This window comes from Nycticebus coucang, chromosome X (assembly GCF_027406575.1).
Source record: "Nycticebus coucang isolate mNycCou1 chromosome X, mNycCou1.pri, whole genome shotgun sequence".
NCBI classification, from domain to species: domain Eukaryota; kingdom Metazoa; phylum Chordata; class Mammalia; order Primates; family Lorisidae; genus Nycticebus; species Nycticebus coucang.
Genome location: NC_069804.1, coordinates 33,380,912 through 33,397,223, shown reverse-complemented (window position 1 = coordinate 33,397,223; position 16,312 = coordinate 33,380,912). Strand labels below are relative to the sequence as shown.

General features: G+C 34.6%; 1 protein-coding gene across 6 annotated transcripts in view; it reads left to right on the top strand.

Moving 5' to 3' along the window:
- DMD (dystrophin) overlaps nt 1-16,312 on the top strand; it is a 2,416,375-nt gene that overhangs the window by 523,743 nt on the left and 1,876,320 nt on the right. For all 6 annotated transcript variants that reach the window (XM_053581215.1, XM_053581214.1, XM_053581218.1 and 3 more), the window contains one exon: nt 13,408-13,500. In XM_053581215.1, coding sequence (XP_053437190.1) covers nt 13,408-13,500 — 93 coding nt within the window. The remainder of the gene's footprint in view (nt 1-13,407; nt 13,501-16,312) is intronic.

The following is a 16,312-nucleotide window of genomic DNA, read 5'->3' as shown; positions in this document are numbered from 1 at the left end:
AAATGAATTTGTGACTTGGATCCACTTCATTGTTGTGAAATGTACTAACAGTAATTGTTGTACTTCTTTCAAAATATTCTTGTATGGAATACAAAAATATACACAAACATATCTTATAATTTGGAAGTCACGTTCAGATATTATTAGTTTTTGATTGAAACATTTCAGTGTTTAAAATAGTTTTATAAGGTGAGTTGATTATCCCTCCCAACCCCCCTATTTTTTCATTGATGCAAAAAATAATAGTAAAGGAGTTGGGTGGGATAATCAACTATACTATAAATCTATAGTGATCAAAACAGCTTGGTACTGGAATAAAAATAAAGAGGTAGATTTATGGAATGGATTAGAGATCCAAGCGATGAACCTAGCCACTTACCGTCATTTGATCTTAGATAAGCCTATCAAAACATTCACTGGGAGAAAGATTCCCTATTTAACAAATTGTGCTGGGAGAACTGGCTGGTGACCTGTAGAAGACTGAAACTGGACCCTGACCTTTCACCATTAATAAAAATTGATTCTCACTGGATAAAAGATTTAAACTTAAGACATGAAAATATAAAAATACTAGAAGACAGTACAGAGAAAATTCTTAAGAAATTGGCCTGGGATAATATTTTTTGAGGAGGATACCCCCCTCCCCCCCAGCAATTGAAGCAACACTAAAAATAGATTACTAGGATCTGATAAAACTGAAAAGTTTCTGCAGGACAGTGTCTGTAGCTCAGTGGGTAGGGTGCCTGGGCCACATACACTGAGCCTGGTGGGTTGGAATCTGGCCCTGGCCAGCTAAACTAACAATGACAACTACAACAACGGGCGGCGCCTGTGGCTCAAGGGGTAGGGTGCCAGTCCCATATGCCAGAGGTGACGGGTTCAAACCCAGCCCCGGCCAAAAAAAAAGAGACAACTACAACAACAACAAAAATAGCCTGGCATTATGGTGAGTGCCTGTAGTCCCAGATATTTGGGAAGCTGAGGTAAGAGAATCACTTAAGCCCAAGAGTGTGAGTTTGCTGGGAGCTGTGACACCACTGCACTCTACCCAGGGTGACAGCTTGAGACTCTGTCTCAAAAATAAAGAAAGAAAAGAAAAAGCTTCTGCACAGCCAAGAGCACAGTATGTAAAGCAAACAGTCTTCAGAATGGGAGAAGATTTTTGCAGGTTGTGCTTCCAACAAAGGTCTAACGACTAGAATCCACAGATAACACAAACTGATCAATAAGAAAAGAACAAATAACCCCATTTATTTGTGGGTAAGAGACTTGAACAGAACCTTCTCTGAAGAAGATAGGCTGTTGGCTTAAAAACACATGAAAAAAATGCTCATCATCATTAATCATCAGAAAAATGCAAATCAAAACTACTTAGAGATATCATCTAACTCCAGTAAGATTAGCCCACATCACAAAATCCCAAAACTACAGATGTTGGCATGGATGCGGAGAGAAGGGAACACTCCTATGCTGCTGATGGAAATGCAAACTAATATGGCCTTTTTGGAAAAAAGTTTGGAGAATACTCAAGGAACTAAAAGTAGACCTACCATTCAATCTTGCAATTCCTCTACTAGGTATATACCCAGATGATCAAAATCATTTTAAAACAAAGAAATTTGCAACAGAATGTTTATTGTAGCCCAATTCATAATTGCCAAGTCATGGAAGTAGCCCAAGTGCCCATCAGCTCATGAATGGATTAACAAATTGTGGTATATGTACACCATGAAATACTATGCAGCCATAAAAAAGATGGAGACTTTACATCTTTTGTGTTTACCTGGATAGAACTGGAACATATTCTTCTTAGTAACGTATGTCAATAATGGGAGAAAAAGTATTCAATGTACTCAGTGCTACTATGAAATCAATATATATTCACCTACACATTTATATGAATGATAAAACATAACTATAGTCCAAAAGGAAGGAGGGGAGAGGAGGTAGAAGGGAGGGGAGGAGGGAGGCCAGGAGGCAGGAGGGTATTTGGTGGGACCTCTCCTAATGTGCACAATGCAATGGTACATTTCAAAACTATTAAGAATAGAGTATAAATGTCTTACCACAACAAATAAGTAAGTGAGGTGGACGTTTTATGAAAGGCACTTAACGTGTTTAAAAAGCAAATTCAAAGCACTCAAGCTAGACCTCCCATTTGATCCTGCAATCCCATTACTGGGCATCTACCCAGAAGGAAAGAAATCCTTTTATCATAAGGACACTTGTACTAGACTGTTTATTGCAGCTCAATTTACAATCACCAAAATGTGGAAACAGCCTAAATGCCCACCAACCCAGGAATGGATTAACAAGCTGTGGTATATGTATACCATGGAATACTATTCAGCCATTAAAAAAAATGGAGACTTTACATCCTTCGTATTAACCTGGATGGACGTGGAAGATATTATTCTTAGTAAAGCATCACAAGAATGGAGAAGCATGAATCCTATGTACTCAATTTTGATATGAGGACAATTAATGACAATTATGGTTATGGGGGGGGAAACAGAAAGAGGGAAGGAGGGAGGTGGGTGGGGCCTTGGTGTGTGTCACACTTTATGGGGGCAAGACATGATTGCAAGAGGGACTTTACCTAACAATTGCAATCAGTGTAACCTGGCTTATTGTACCCTCAATGAATCCCCAACAATAAAAAAAATAAATAAATAAAAAAAAATAAAATAAAATAAAAAGCAAATTCTGTTCATCTAAAATGTTGGAAGGAATTTCTCAGTTTGTATACACTTTATGAGAAAGAAATGGGTGAATATGAAAAAAGAAACAGATGGTGGAAATATAAGCATGAGGTGTGTCAGAAAGAATATTTAGATCATAAATTCCCATGTATAGTATGTCCCTAACCATTATGTATTGTTGAAGATTCTGGTTTAGGACATCAACCCAAACTTTTAAAACTGATACTTCATGGTTCTTTTCACAATCCCTTTATTCTTTGTGCAATTATTTTATGGAATTTAATTTGTAGCATTTTGTTAGCACCAAGTACTTTGTCATGCTAAGACTGATGAGTGAAAAAAAAAAAAATGGCTTGCCTTTAACTCCTCCTTCTTCCCTCATTCAACAATGGTCAGCTTTTAGATTGCATATGTAGGAACAAAAGTGACTACTTCTTGGGATGAATTTTGAACTCTGAAATTATTAATATATGGGAGAACTACTTCCTTTGAAACAAATGTCAGAAACCTCTCAGCTTGAGCCTAATTCTCCTTGGTTGTATTTTCATTAGCGTCTGGGATCTATGAAGTGTCTTTGTTAGTGGTTGTCTAAAGAGGCAGGAAGAAGAAAATGCCTCTTATTATAAACGAGATGCTTCTCCTGGTTAATGAGTTATAACTTTCTGGAATTTCCAAGTGTTTAACCGATTTACAAAATGGTTAAATATGAAAACGTTGATCCATATATCCCTGCCTCTACCAGAAAAGAAAAGGTATAAAAAAGATCCACCAAACCGTTATTTCTCAGAACTTTGTCAAATAAATTATACACACAGGCATATGGATATGTGCTGCATACACACATACACACACCACAGGAATATATTATAGCCCTCTTACTTTTCTTTATCTTTTTTCTTCTCTGCCCTAAAAATTTTCATTTTTATTTTTATTATTTGACCTGGTTAGTGAAATTGTTTTTATGTTAAGTGTTCCTCATTATAAAGTCATGTGTCTCATATTCTTGATGAACCTTAATCTACTATTCTTATTTTGTAAAGCAAAATAAAATAATAGAAACTTGTCCGGGTCAGTAATCTCTCACAAAACCATCATATTTCAAGTTTACCTTAATCTTACGATTTTCGTAAGTATTTCTAACCATTGAACATATCAATATAACATGGACAGATTCTTTGACTAAAGCCACTATGGGATATCTAAGTTTAGCTTATGGAAAATATTATTGACCAAGCTAGAAATTGAATCCATGTTCCCAAAGTAACTTGGGATAAAACAAAACTGTGTGGTTTCTTGCCCCTCTAAAATAAACAAAGAGAATTGTTCCGCAAACCCCTGTGATTAGCAAACGCATTTAGGAGTCAAAAGTACCTGGAAGTAACAGTGCTTCCTGTAATGCTTAGACATTAATCTTAGAATTACTAAATTTATATTTTTGTATAAAATCAGAGATTTCAATCCAAGTACTAGTGTAGGGACAAAAAAGGAACCTTCTCCAATTTTTGTCCCAAAACTGATAAAATACCTACACAGGGCAGCGCCTGTGGCCCAAAGGAGTAGGGCTCTGGCCCAATATTCGGAGGTGGTGGGTTCAAACTCGGCTCTGGCCAAAAAAAAAAAAAAAAAACTAGACAACTCTATTGCAAAACTCCATTTATTAAGTTTTCTATGTGTATTTTTTGGATTCACATTCAAATATCCTACTGGAGTCACAATAAGTTTCCATTATGTTGATGCAAATGGTAGAAATTTTCTATCCTTAGGAATTACATTTGAATCAAGCATCTTCCAAAGATATGGGTAAAGCTTTGAGCCCGAATCCAATGCTATTTTATGATTAATATCCTAGGCCTGTTGTCAAGAATGCCAAAAGCCAATTTTCATGTGTAGATGAGCTTATTTTTCAAAAATTCAACACATACTATTAAAGTTCACATGATATCAATTTTCACACTTATGAATTAGGTATCATATGTTTTCATTATATAAAATTTAAAAAATCAGAACTTTGGATATCCTTAATGACCTCAATATTTGATTTGCTAGCAGTGGTTCTCAACCTTCCTAATGCCGCGGTCCTTTAATACAGTTCCTGTGGGTGGTGACCCACAGGTTGAGGATCGCTGATCTAGAGCTTGTCCCAGCACTGATGCACACACACAGGAGGTCATATGTTGACATATGTGTCATATCACTTTTGTTTTGCTAACTAGGCAGACATAATTATTCATTTAATACAGATTTTAGCAAATTTTGAGATTTGTTTTGCCTACCCACAGTAACTTAGCAATTATATTGAGGATAATCCTTAAAAAGATATAATTCTAGAGCATGTATTAGAAAGAAAATGTGCAAAAGAAAAAAGAGAAGTAATTGTCTAACATAGTGATGATTATTTAAGCATAACTAATAATGTAGTCAGAAAATCATTATCAATCCCAGCTACATGGTACGAAATATGTTAAAAGAAGTTATAACAGAAACCATGAGTTAATATATGGGAATTCAGCTTCAAAACAGGACAGACTGTCAACATGTGGCATTCAATAGTAATGCAAAGATCATAATAAATAAATGCCCTTGAAACATGACAAAAATACCAGTCCTGGCGGCACCAGTGGCTCAGTGAGTAGAGTGCCAGCCCCATACACTAAGGGTGGTGGGTTCCAACCCGGCCCCAGCCAAACTGCAATAAAAAAGAAAAAAAATAGCCGGGTGTTGTGGAGGGCACCTGTAGTCCCAGCTACTTGGGAGGCTGAGGCAAGAGAATCACCTAAGCCCAGGAGTTGGAGGTTGCTGTGAGCTGTGACACCATAGCACTCTACAGAGGGCGACAAAGTGAGACTGTCACTAAAGAAGAAAAAAAAATACCAGTCCTCCTCTACAGTCTTTGTGATTAGAACTATTGTTCTTCTTATTTGGTAGTTTGAAGAACATAGGCACAGCAAGAGACAAAACAGAACCAAAAGAAATACTATTTCTTGTCTACATGGTAGGGTGCTTTATTTTTATTAATTTTGAGAGAGCCTAGTAAGGCCTTTCAAGAAAAATTCTCTAGATGTAATTAATGAATTATCTCTCATATCCAGATCTAACTTTAAGTCTGACTTTGTGGAGACTTCATCTGTCTTTTGATATTCTGTTTCTTTCTTGGTAAAATGCACATTAATGTAAAAGTTACATAAACTCTTTGTACAATGTACAAAATCATACATACTATGATGATGTTGTGGGCACAGTGAAAACTATATTCAGAGAGAAACATATAGCCTAAAAAGTTTTTTAAGATGATAATAAAAGACATAAGTATATATCTTAAGGAATTATAAAAAATTAAGAATTGTAATGAAAATAGAAAAAAATTATATTCATCCATATAAAACCTAGTTCTTTGAAAAGATCGCCAAGACAAATAAACCTTTTTGGATCTAAACAAAAGAAAATGCGAATTAAAACTATATAAGAATGGTAATGATGCATAACAACTGGTTCAGAAGAAATAAAAGTACAAGAAATTCTTGTACTTTTACCTCTTACAATATGAAGTTGTACAATTAAGTTTGAGAACTTATCATAGAAAAAGTGCTACAGGGCGGTGCCTGTGGCTCAAGGAGTAGGGCGCTGGCCCCATATATAGGAGGTGGCAGATTCAAACATGCCCCCTTCAAAACAATGCAAAAAAAAAAAAAAGAAAGAAAGAAAGAAAAGAAAAAGAAAAAAAATGCTACAATATCTAATTGCTAAATATCAATCACTATGATCACCTTCAAAGTAAACCCCTTCAGCGGCTATGCACCAACACTAGCACCTAGTCTACTCTTTAAAGCCATTGTGGAACTCTTTTTCTAGAGTGGACATCAGGCTTGGCATCATCGTATAAGGTCTGACAATTAACTTGGTGAACTCATCCTAAAAAAACTGCTACATATCTCATTGCTGAAGGTCAGTATGATTGCCTACAAAGTACTCCCATTGGCCATCTGGTGACCATAGAAAGAAAAGCATGTCTGAAAAAAAAGAAAAATAAGAAGTAGGTATTTATGAGATTTCATTTAGGCATTTTTATAAAATATTATCTTTTGTGTACATAGTATAAGGAAATTAAATATTTTTTTAAAATACAAAAATGATGTTTTATATGCACATATGCATATTGACCAATCTATCTGAACAAACACGTACACACACACACATACACACACGTATGAATGAAACAGCACAAACAATACCATAGTTTACCGTTCAATGATGGTGTCTGTGTTTCTTGTAACTATTATCTAAGACAGGGGTCCTCAAACTGTGGCCTGCGGGCCACATGAGGTGGTGTGATTGTATTTGTTCCTGTTTTGTTTTTTTACTTCAAAATAAGATATGTGCAGTGTGCATAGGAATTTGTTCATACTTTTTTCTTTTAAACTATAGTCCGGCCCTCCAGCAGTCTGAGGGACAGTGAATTGGCCCCCTGTTTAAAAAGTTTGAGGACACCTTATCTAAGACAACAAAATACCCACTTATGTAACATAACTTAAATGTAGACCTTTAGAAAGTAATTGTCATTGCAATTAACTGCAATATTATAAAAATAACTATCTGAGGCTATGCCTTTAATTTTCAATCAACTATCTTTTACCTCTCAGTCATGTGAGCCCCTCTTCCGGGTGTGCTTTCCCACTTGACACTTTTCTTTCTTCTGGTCTTTCTATTTCTTTCTATTTTTTCTTCCCAGATTCAATTAATATTCCATTAATCTGTTTATTTTGCTTGCATTGTCACACTAATTTTTTATCACCTAAGGGTCCATAAAACATAGTTGCTGATCTATTTTTCCCCCCCCCAGTGGACATAGATGAGTTTTATTAAAACATAGCCATGTACATTTTAAGTATTGTTTACGTATGACTTCTTTCTTTGGGGTATGTGTTAAAAATGGAAACAGCCTAAATGCCCACCAACCCAGGAATGGATTAACAAGCTGTGGTATATGTGTACCATGGAATACTATTCAGCTATTAAAAAAAAATGGAGACTTTACATCCTTTGTATTAACCTGGATGGATGTGGAACACATTATTCTTAGTAAAGCATCACAAGAATGGAGAAATAAGAATCCTATGTACTCAATCCTGATATGAGGACAATTAAGGTCCTAGTACACAGTAGGGTGTGGGGGATGGGGAGAGCTGAGAAAGGGAAGGAGGGAGGAGGTGGGGCCTCATGGGATCTGGTACACCTTTTGGGGGCGGGATACAAATATAAAAGGGTCCTTATCTAACAAAAAAGCTATCAATGTAACCTGCTTCTGTGTACCCTCAATGATGAATTCCCAGCAATAAAAAAAGTCTTCTTTTTGTTGTAGTAAAAAAATACATATATATATAATGTACCATTTTAACTATTTTTTATTTTATTCTTAACAGACAGATAAAAACTACATATATTTCTTATTTAAACATATTTTAAAATATGTATACATTATAGAAAGACTATTTCATTAACATATCTGTTGCCCCACACCCTTATCATTTGTTTTTGTGGTGAAAACACTTAAAATCTATTCTCTTATAATTTCTTTTTTCTTACTCAGGACCAGGTGGGGTTTGAACTCAACACACCTGATCTGTAAGGCTGCGCCTCTAACCACAGAGCAACAGCACCCCTCTTAGCAATTTAAAAAAAATTAATTAACTATAGTCACAATGTTATAAAGTGTATCTCAAACTCATTCTTCCTATATAAATGAAATTTCGTATCCTTTGAACAACATTTCCCATTCCCCCAATGCCCTCACCCCTGGTAACCATAATTCTACTGTCTAATTCTACAAGTTCAACTTTTTTTAGATTCCATAAGTGAATATAATCATGCAGTAGCTGTGATTCTGTGTCTGGCTTATATTACTTAATCTAATGTCCTCCAGGTTTATTCATGTTGTCGCAAATTACAGAATCCGCTTTCTTTTTTAAGGCTAAATAGTATTATATTGTGTATAAATACTACATTTTCTTTATCCATTCACCTACTGATGGACACTTAAGTTGATCTCATATCTTGTCTGTTTGTGATTAATGCTATAGCCATCGCTGAAGTGCCAGTATCTCTCCAAAACACTCATGTCATTTCCATTGGAACATATACCCAGTAGTGGAATTTGTGGAGCATATGGTAATTCTATTTTTAATTTTTAAAGATACTTCCATACAGTTTTTCATAATTGCTGTACTAATTTACATTCCCACCAATAGTATGCAATGTTGCCCTTCTCTCCACATTCTTGACAAAATTGACCTTTCTTTTTTTTATAATATCCATTCCAACAGGTGTGAGGAGATACTGCTTTCTACTTTTAGTTTGCATTTCTATGATAATTAGTGATGGTGAACATTTTTTCATCATATACATATTGTTCATCTTTATGTCTTCTGAGGAATGCCTGTTCAGTTACTTTACCTATTTTTCATAGGATTATTTGTTTTCTTACCATGGAGTTAAGTTCTTTATATATTAGATACATAGTATATATGTATGATATATAATGTGGAAATATTTTCTTCCACTCGATGGTTTGTCTTTTTATGCTGGTAATTGTTTTCCTCTGTTGTGCAGAAGCCTTTTACTTTGATGTAATCCTACTTATCTATATTTGTTTTTGTCATCTGTCTTTGTGATCCAAAAAAAAAATCTTTCCCCAGGCTAACATCATGGAGTTATTCCTCTATGTTTTCTTCTAATGGTTTTAAAATCTTAGGTCTTAAATTTAAGTCCTTAGTCCATTTGAGTTTATTTTTTGTATATGGTACAAGAATCTAATTTCATTCTTCTGTATGTGGATATATGGTTTCCTACTATCATTAATTGAAGAAACTGTCTTTTCTCCTTTGTGAGTTTTTGGTACCTTTGTTGAAAATCAACTGACTGTACATGTATGTGTTTATTTCTGTGCTGTCTATTATGGTCCATTGACCTATGTTTCTTATTTTATGCCAGTGCTGTGTTGTTTTGATTACTAAATCTTTGTAGTATATTTTGGCATCAAGTAATGGAAGGCCTCACACTTTGTTCTTTTTTAAAGAGAGGAGGGAGGGGGGAGGATGGGCAGAGGGAGGGTGATTGGTGGGATTACACCTGCGGTGCATCTTACAAGAGTACATGTGAAACCTAGTAAATGTAGAATATAAATGTCTTAACACAATAAAAAAAAAAAACGATTTCTAAGGCTATTCCAGGTTTAATTGTGCTCTCATATGAATTTTAGAATTTTTATTTAAAATATCATTGGAAATTGGATAGGGATTGCATTGAATCTGTACATTGCTTTCGGTAGCATGGACATTTTCACTATATTAATTCTTCTAATACATGAACGTGTGATATATTTCTATTCATTTATATCTTCTTCAATTTCTTTCCTCAATGTTTTATAGTTTTCAGGGTATAGATATTTAACCTCCTTGGTTAAATGCATTCATGAATATTTTATTTTGAGGTAGTAGCTATTAATTATTATATTATTGATTTCTTTTTCAGATAGTTTGTTGTTCACATATGGAAGTACAATTGATTTTTTGTGTTGATTTTTGTCCTGTTTATTTACTGAATTGATTTATTAGTTATAAAAGTTTTTTTAGGAGTCTTTATAGTTTTTATATATATATAAGATCATGTCATCTGAAGAAATAGAACTTAACTTGTTCCTTTCCAATTTGGATATCTTTTATTTCTTTCTCTTTCCTCTCTCTGGCTAGGACTTCTAGTACCTATGTTGAAAAGAATTTGTGAAAGTAGGTATCCTTGTCTTGTTCCTGATCTTAGTAGAAAAGCTTTCAACTTTTCAACATTGAGTAAGGTGTTAGTTTGGAGTTTGTCATATATAGCCTTCATTGTGTTGAGGTATTATTTTAACTATTTTTAAGTGTACAATTCAGTGGCATTAAGTACATTCCCATTGTTGGGTAATCATCACCATGATCCATCTCCAGAACTTTTTCATCATCCCAAACTGAATCTCTACCCATTAAACCATAACTCCCAATGCCTCTCTCCACAAGCTCTTGGTAATTTCCATTTTTTCTCTATGAATTTGACTATTCTAGGTAGCTCATAAAAGTGGAATGGTATAATAGTTTGTCATTTTTTGTCTTGCTTATTTCACTTAGCGTATGTTCCAAGGGTCATTGATGTAGTTTGTATCAGCATTTAATTTTTTTTTAATGCTGAAAATGTACCATTGTGTGTACATACCACATTTTGCTTATTAATTTATCTATCAATGAACATTTGGGTTGTTTCTACTTTTTGATTATTATGAATAATGCCACTATGACCATCAGTTTACAGACACCTGTTTGAGTCCCTGTTTTCAATTCTTTTGTGCATATACTTAGAAGTAAATTTGCTGGAGCCTACCTTATTGTAATTAACTTTTTTTTAATGCAGCCTCCTATTAACTTGTGAACTTCTTGACATTAGGGCTTCTACCTTGCCCTATTGTACCAGAGCTGAGCACAGTACTTAAACATAGTAGAAATTGTACCTTATGTGGACAAGGACAAGAAAAAAATACCTTTCTTCTCACACAGTGAGATTTCTGATGCCAGTAGACGGGATGCTAGAAGCTAAGTGCCTGTTACTTGCTCTAAGTCTTTCCAGGATCCACTCAATGGCAAACCAAAGCATAACTACCACTATCATTTTACTAGTATAAATATATTTCCTAAAAATCATATAGTCTCCATTTAAGTAACCGAGTCTTCAACAATTTAATCCGATTATCATTCTCCCTAAAATTAACTCTCATAAAATCAGGAAGATTTTTTACTTTGTGTGCTTTACGTACATTATTTCCTGGCATATTAACCAAACATGTTTTAGTCAAATGAGCAAATTCATGAATCAATTGATAAATTTATAGTGGCTTTTTCTTTTGGAGGATCTCCCCTCACTACCGCCATATGAGGAATCCCCAAATGAAATATAGATGATGGTGCTTTCTTGGTCTTAAGTTACTAATTGCCCCTAGGATCTAGTAACATCTCGTAAAACGAAAGCATGATATCATGACCAGGATGTCAAAATTGATACAATCCACCAATAGTACTCAAATGTCCCCAGTTTTACTTGTACTTACGTGTGCCTATGCAAGTGTGCATGCACATGTGTGCATTTATTTCTGTGTAACATTATAACATGTGTAGTTCTGTATGTTCACCATCAGAGTCTATTTACATGACATTTCCATCACTACAAGAATCCATCATATTGCCTTTTGAAAAGTAACTACACCTACACTAAATATTCTACCCCATCTCTAACCTCTGGCAAATACCACTTTGTTCTCCATTCCTATCAACGTGTCTTCTGAAGACTGTTATGTATTAACAAATTGAATCATACAGTATGTAATCCTTTGAGATCAGCTTTTTTCCTCACTTAGAATAAGTCCCATGAAATTCATCTGAATAGCTACATGTATCAATAGTTTGTTCTTTTTCATTGCTGTGCGGTATTCCATGGGGTGGTTGTACCCCAGATTGTATAATTCTTCTTTCATGAATGTCATCTGTGTTGTTCCCAGTTTGGAGCTATTACAAATAAAGCTAGCATGAGCCCTGAAGTACCACCTTGTGTATGGGCGTATGTTTGCATTTCTTTGGGATAAATGACAAGAGCCCAATTACTGGGTTATGTGAAGGCTATTCAGAAAAGTATCCAGCCTGTGTCTGTTGTTCCATATTACATGACTGGTTACTTTCAGGACAGCCACCTTTGAGTAAATATACCTGATGAGTTTGGGAAAAACTGCTGAACTCTTTTCAGAGTGGCTATAAAATGTACATTTTCACTAGTAAGTAGAGTTTGAATGACCCAATTTTGTACATTGTCTCTTGCATATGATTTCACCATTTTTTATTTATTATTTATTATGATAAGTATGCAGGTATATATCATGGTGGCTATGATTTGCCTTTTGTCTCCCACATGTGATTCCACTATTTTTTATTTATTATTTATTATGATAAGTGTGCAGGTATATATCATGGTGGCTATGATTTGCCTTTTCCTAATGGCTAATAACGTTAAACATTTTTTGTGTGCTTACTTACCTGATATTTATATTCAACCTGACTCCACTTAAATATGCTAAAAGCATGAAGACACAGGAGACATAGATTTGCCTTGAAAAATGAAACTCTGCCAGAGTTTGATTTCCAAACTGAGACCTGGATAGAGAAAAGAAAAAGTGGACATTTGTTCTATTGTTTATTAGAGTTTCAATATTCTTTCTAAAGCTGAGGCATTTTAGTGGAATGCAGTCATCCTTAATCATAATAGCACTCTCTGAGCTAACAGAACTGATGAAACTTCTTTCTTATGTCTCAATTTTAGGTTTACTCTATGGGTTTTACGGGTTGTCAGACCCATATATTTTATTTGGAGATACTCTGATTAACCTCTTTAATCTGCAGAAATCCATTCATATGCTAAAAGTACATTAATTTTTCCATCTGTATAAGTGTATTTTCAGGCACCTGTTTTTTATGGGAAGTGAATTTATAAATGTATTTTGTTTCATTTCTAGATTTCCTTTAAAAGCCATAATGCTATTTAGGCTCTGAAAATAGCTAAATGCAATTACCTTCACTTTTTTTTTTTTTCAACTAGCTGTTTGGTCTTCTATCTTCAAATGTTTTCTCCTTCTCTTTACCAGGTTGATTTAGTGAATATTGGAAGCACTGATATTGTAGATGGAAATCACAAACTGACCCTTGGTTTGATTTGGAATATAATCCTCCACTGGCAGGTAAGAATCCTTATGAATAGTTCCACTTTGGGTAACCCGTTGCTAATTCTCCCTTTCATTTTTACCCTTGACCTGCAAAACAAACAAGTATATCTCTAACAATACCAATACCAAGCTCATCTCCATAGTGCTGGTTTTAAATTGGCACTATCCGTATCATCTGAGATGTTAAGGATCCAAAAAGTACAAAATGAGGTCTGGTACATTTTCAGGGATATTTTCTAAATTTTATTTCATTGCATAATGATCATGCAAAAAGTACAAAGTCCCCACCATAAGTTAATACATTTATTCTTCATAAATATGTGTGTTCTGTAATTTTTATATAAGTGCATCTACATAGTTTTGTAAAAGGAAAGGTGTTTTTCATTTTAGCCACTATCAAAGGAATGAATCTTTGTCAGTCTGGTATATTCTCAATGTAAACTAATGCTCATAAAGTATTAGTGGGAAATGAGTATCTGTGTGACTGCATGTGTTATATACACAAACTTACTTCATAATCTTCTTTAGAAATTTAATTCTTTTAATCACCTGAACATAGGGTCTTGTGACTGTCTATATTTATTTGACCACTGCAAAAAAGATTAATTTTGTTTTGGTTTTGGGTTAGGGAAGAAAGTATATATGAATATTTTAGTCCGACCAACATGAAATTAAATTTAAATTTCCCCACCTACCATCTTCGTGACATTGGATATAATATTTTCTATTTCAGTGTGAAAAGAATAAAGTAAGAATAATCTATATATTTTTTATTAGGATTAAATGAGAGAATATCTTTAAAACATTCAGCATGGTGCACCACTTTCATTTGAGGTATATCATATGAATGGCATTAAGTGCCTAGAGTTTAAGAACTTGGAGGATACTTGGGATAGGTTTTTCCTTTTTCCTGGTAGGATGGATTACTTTTTTATAAAACCGTTTTATTAAGATGTAATTTTATAGCACAAATGTTCCCATTCTAATTGTAAAATTCAATGTGAACCAATCTGATTTAGCTCTGTTGTTCAGTAGCTTCTCAAAGTTGCTTAAGGATGGAACAGATTTCCCTCCCAATACCCAATTTTTAGGGTATTTCAGAGTTGTACAGACATTTAGAAATATAATTTGGGCACTTTTTACCAGCCTAAAATGAAATGTTTTCTTCATTCCTCACTCCCTCTCCATTCCTAGGCAATTGTTAAGCAATTTCTATCTTTATCTATTTGTGTTCTTGGTTATTTTATATCAATGGGAGCATATCAGTATGTATCCTTTTGTGACTAGCTTCTTTCCCTGAGCATACTATTTGAGGTCTATCCCTATTGTAGCAGATATCACAACTTCATTTTGTAGAGTTGACTTTTAACCTGAATTGTAAATTGGTCTTCCTCAGTCAGATAGCCTGTGGAGCAGAGATATACCTACTTAACTCAGTAGCCATATTGCCCTCCCAATCCCAATATATTTTTATTCCAAATTCTTTGAACAGGCTTAACTCTATTTCACAGCAAAATAGGAAGAGAATGAGGGAGCGGGGAGAGAGAGCCAGCAAGATTGACAGTGAATAGCTTTTAAGAGCCTCAAGTAAGCCCAAGTTAGTCAACTTTCAGCCCTTTCCATATAGTGATGGTGTCAAATAGAACCAGCAAGTCAACATGCCCTACTTCTCACCAAACTGGTTTTCTCCTCTTGCCTGTACTTTTTAAAATATCTTGCAGAAGAAATAGTTTTTACCTTTAGAGCATTATATGTAAAATAGAATAAAATTGAAGCATTACAAAAATGAAATGACACTGAAAAAGTTTCAAACGCATTCCCCGTTGTTCCTGAAGTGGCCCCAGTTTGCAGTCCCCACTTTGAGTAAGTCAGATGTTAGTTGTGGCAAAGCCAGAAGAACTAAGGCATGCATAGAATTCTAAAAGGCACTTTTGAATTATAGTCATCAATCATACTATACCTCAAAACAAACTGCTTTGTTCCTTCAAAACCCTTCTCCGCTCCACCTCAATTCACTCCAAGATAGAGTTTCTAGACTATTCTGTCTGATAATTTCTTCATTTGCTTGGGAGTTATTAATTTTTTATTATTGGCGTGCTGAAGAGCTTTTATACTCAGGAAAGTCAGAAGGACAATGCTTCTTCAGTCTTTACTTGTTGAAGAACTCTCTCTTAGCCTATTGTTTCCCATACATGTCATTGAGTTGTAGTATGCTTGAGATTTGCGAGGATGTAGACTCTTCCCGGTCTCTGCCTACTTATCTCTCTCATCTATCACACTACCCTGTTCTCCTAAAAGTATTAAGCACATTTTAAAATACTCCTGCTCAATGTTCTTCATTATAACCCAAGGAATCCCAAAATGCATTTTTTGTCAAAATCACATATATGCCTTACTATTAAATAGCAGAAACCCTTACATTTCAGCAAAGATTAAAGAACACTTCGACCAATTCAATGGACTCTCTAGTTCTATCAGATTAAAACTAGCATTAAGAAGTGGAAAGGCATGAATATCTTCTAATGCTGCCTACTATGTTACTAATAATACTGTGAAAGCCTTCTCTTTGAACTTGCGGAAACTCAGGAATGCCAAGTCTTATTTCCCCATTACTATTTTTCCAGTTTCTACTTCAAAATAAAATTTCTAACCTAAAAATAAAGCACATTTTATAGTATAGGACCCTTGGAACAAATTTGATAAATAGATAATGTGACTTTGGCATATTTTTCTTCTTTTTAAGTATAAACCATTCTCCTTAGAGCAGTAAACTCAGTTGTGGCAACTAGTCAATAATAAAAACCCATCCTACTAACAGTGGTGACCT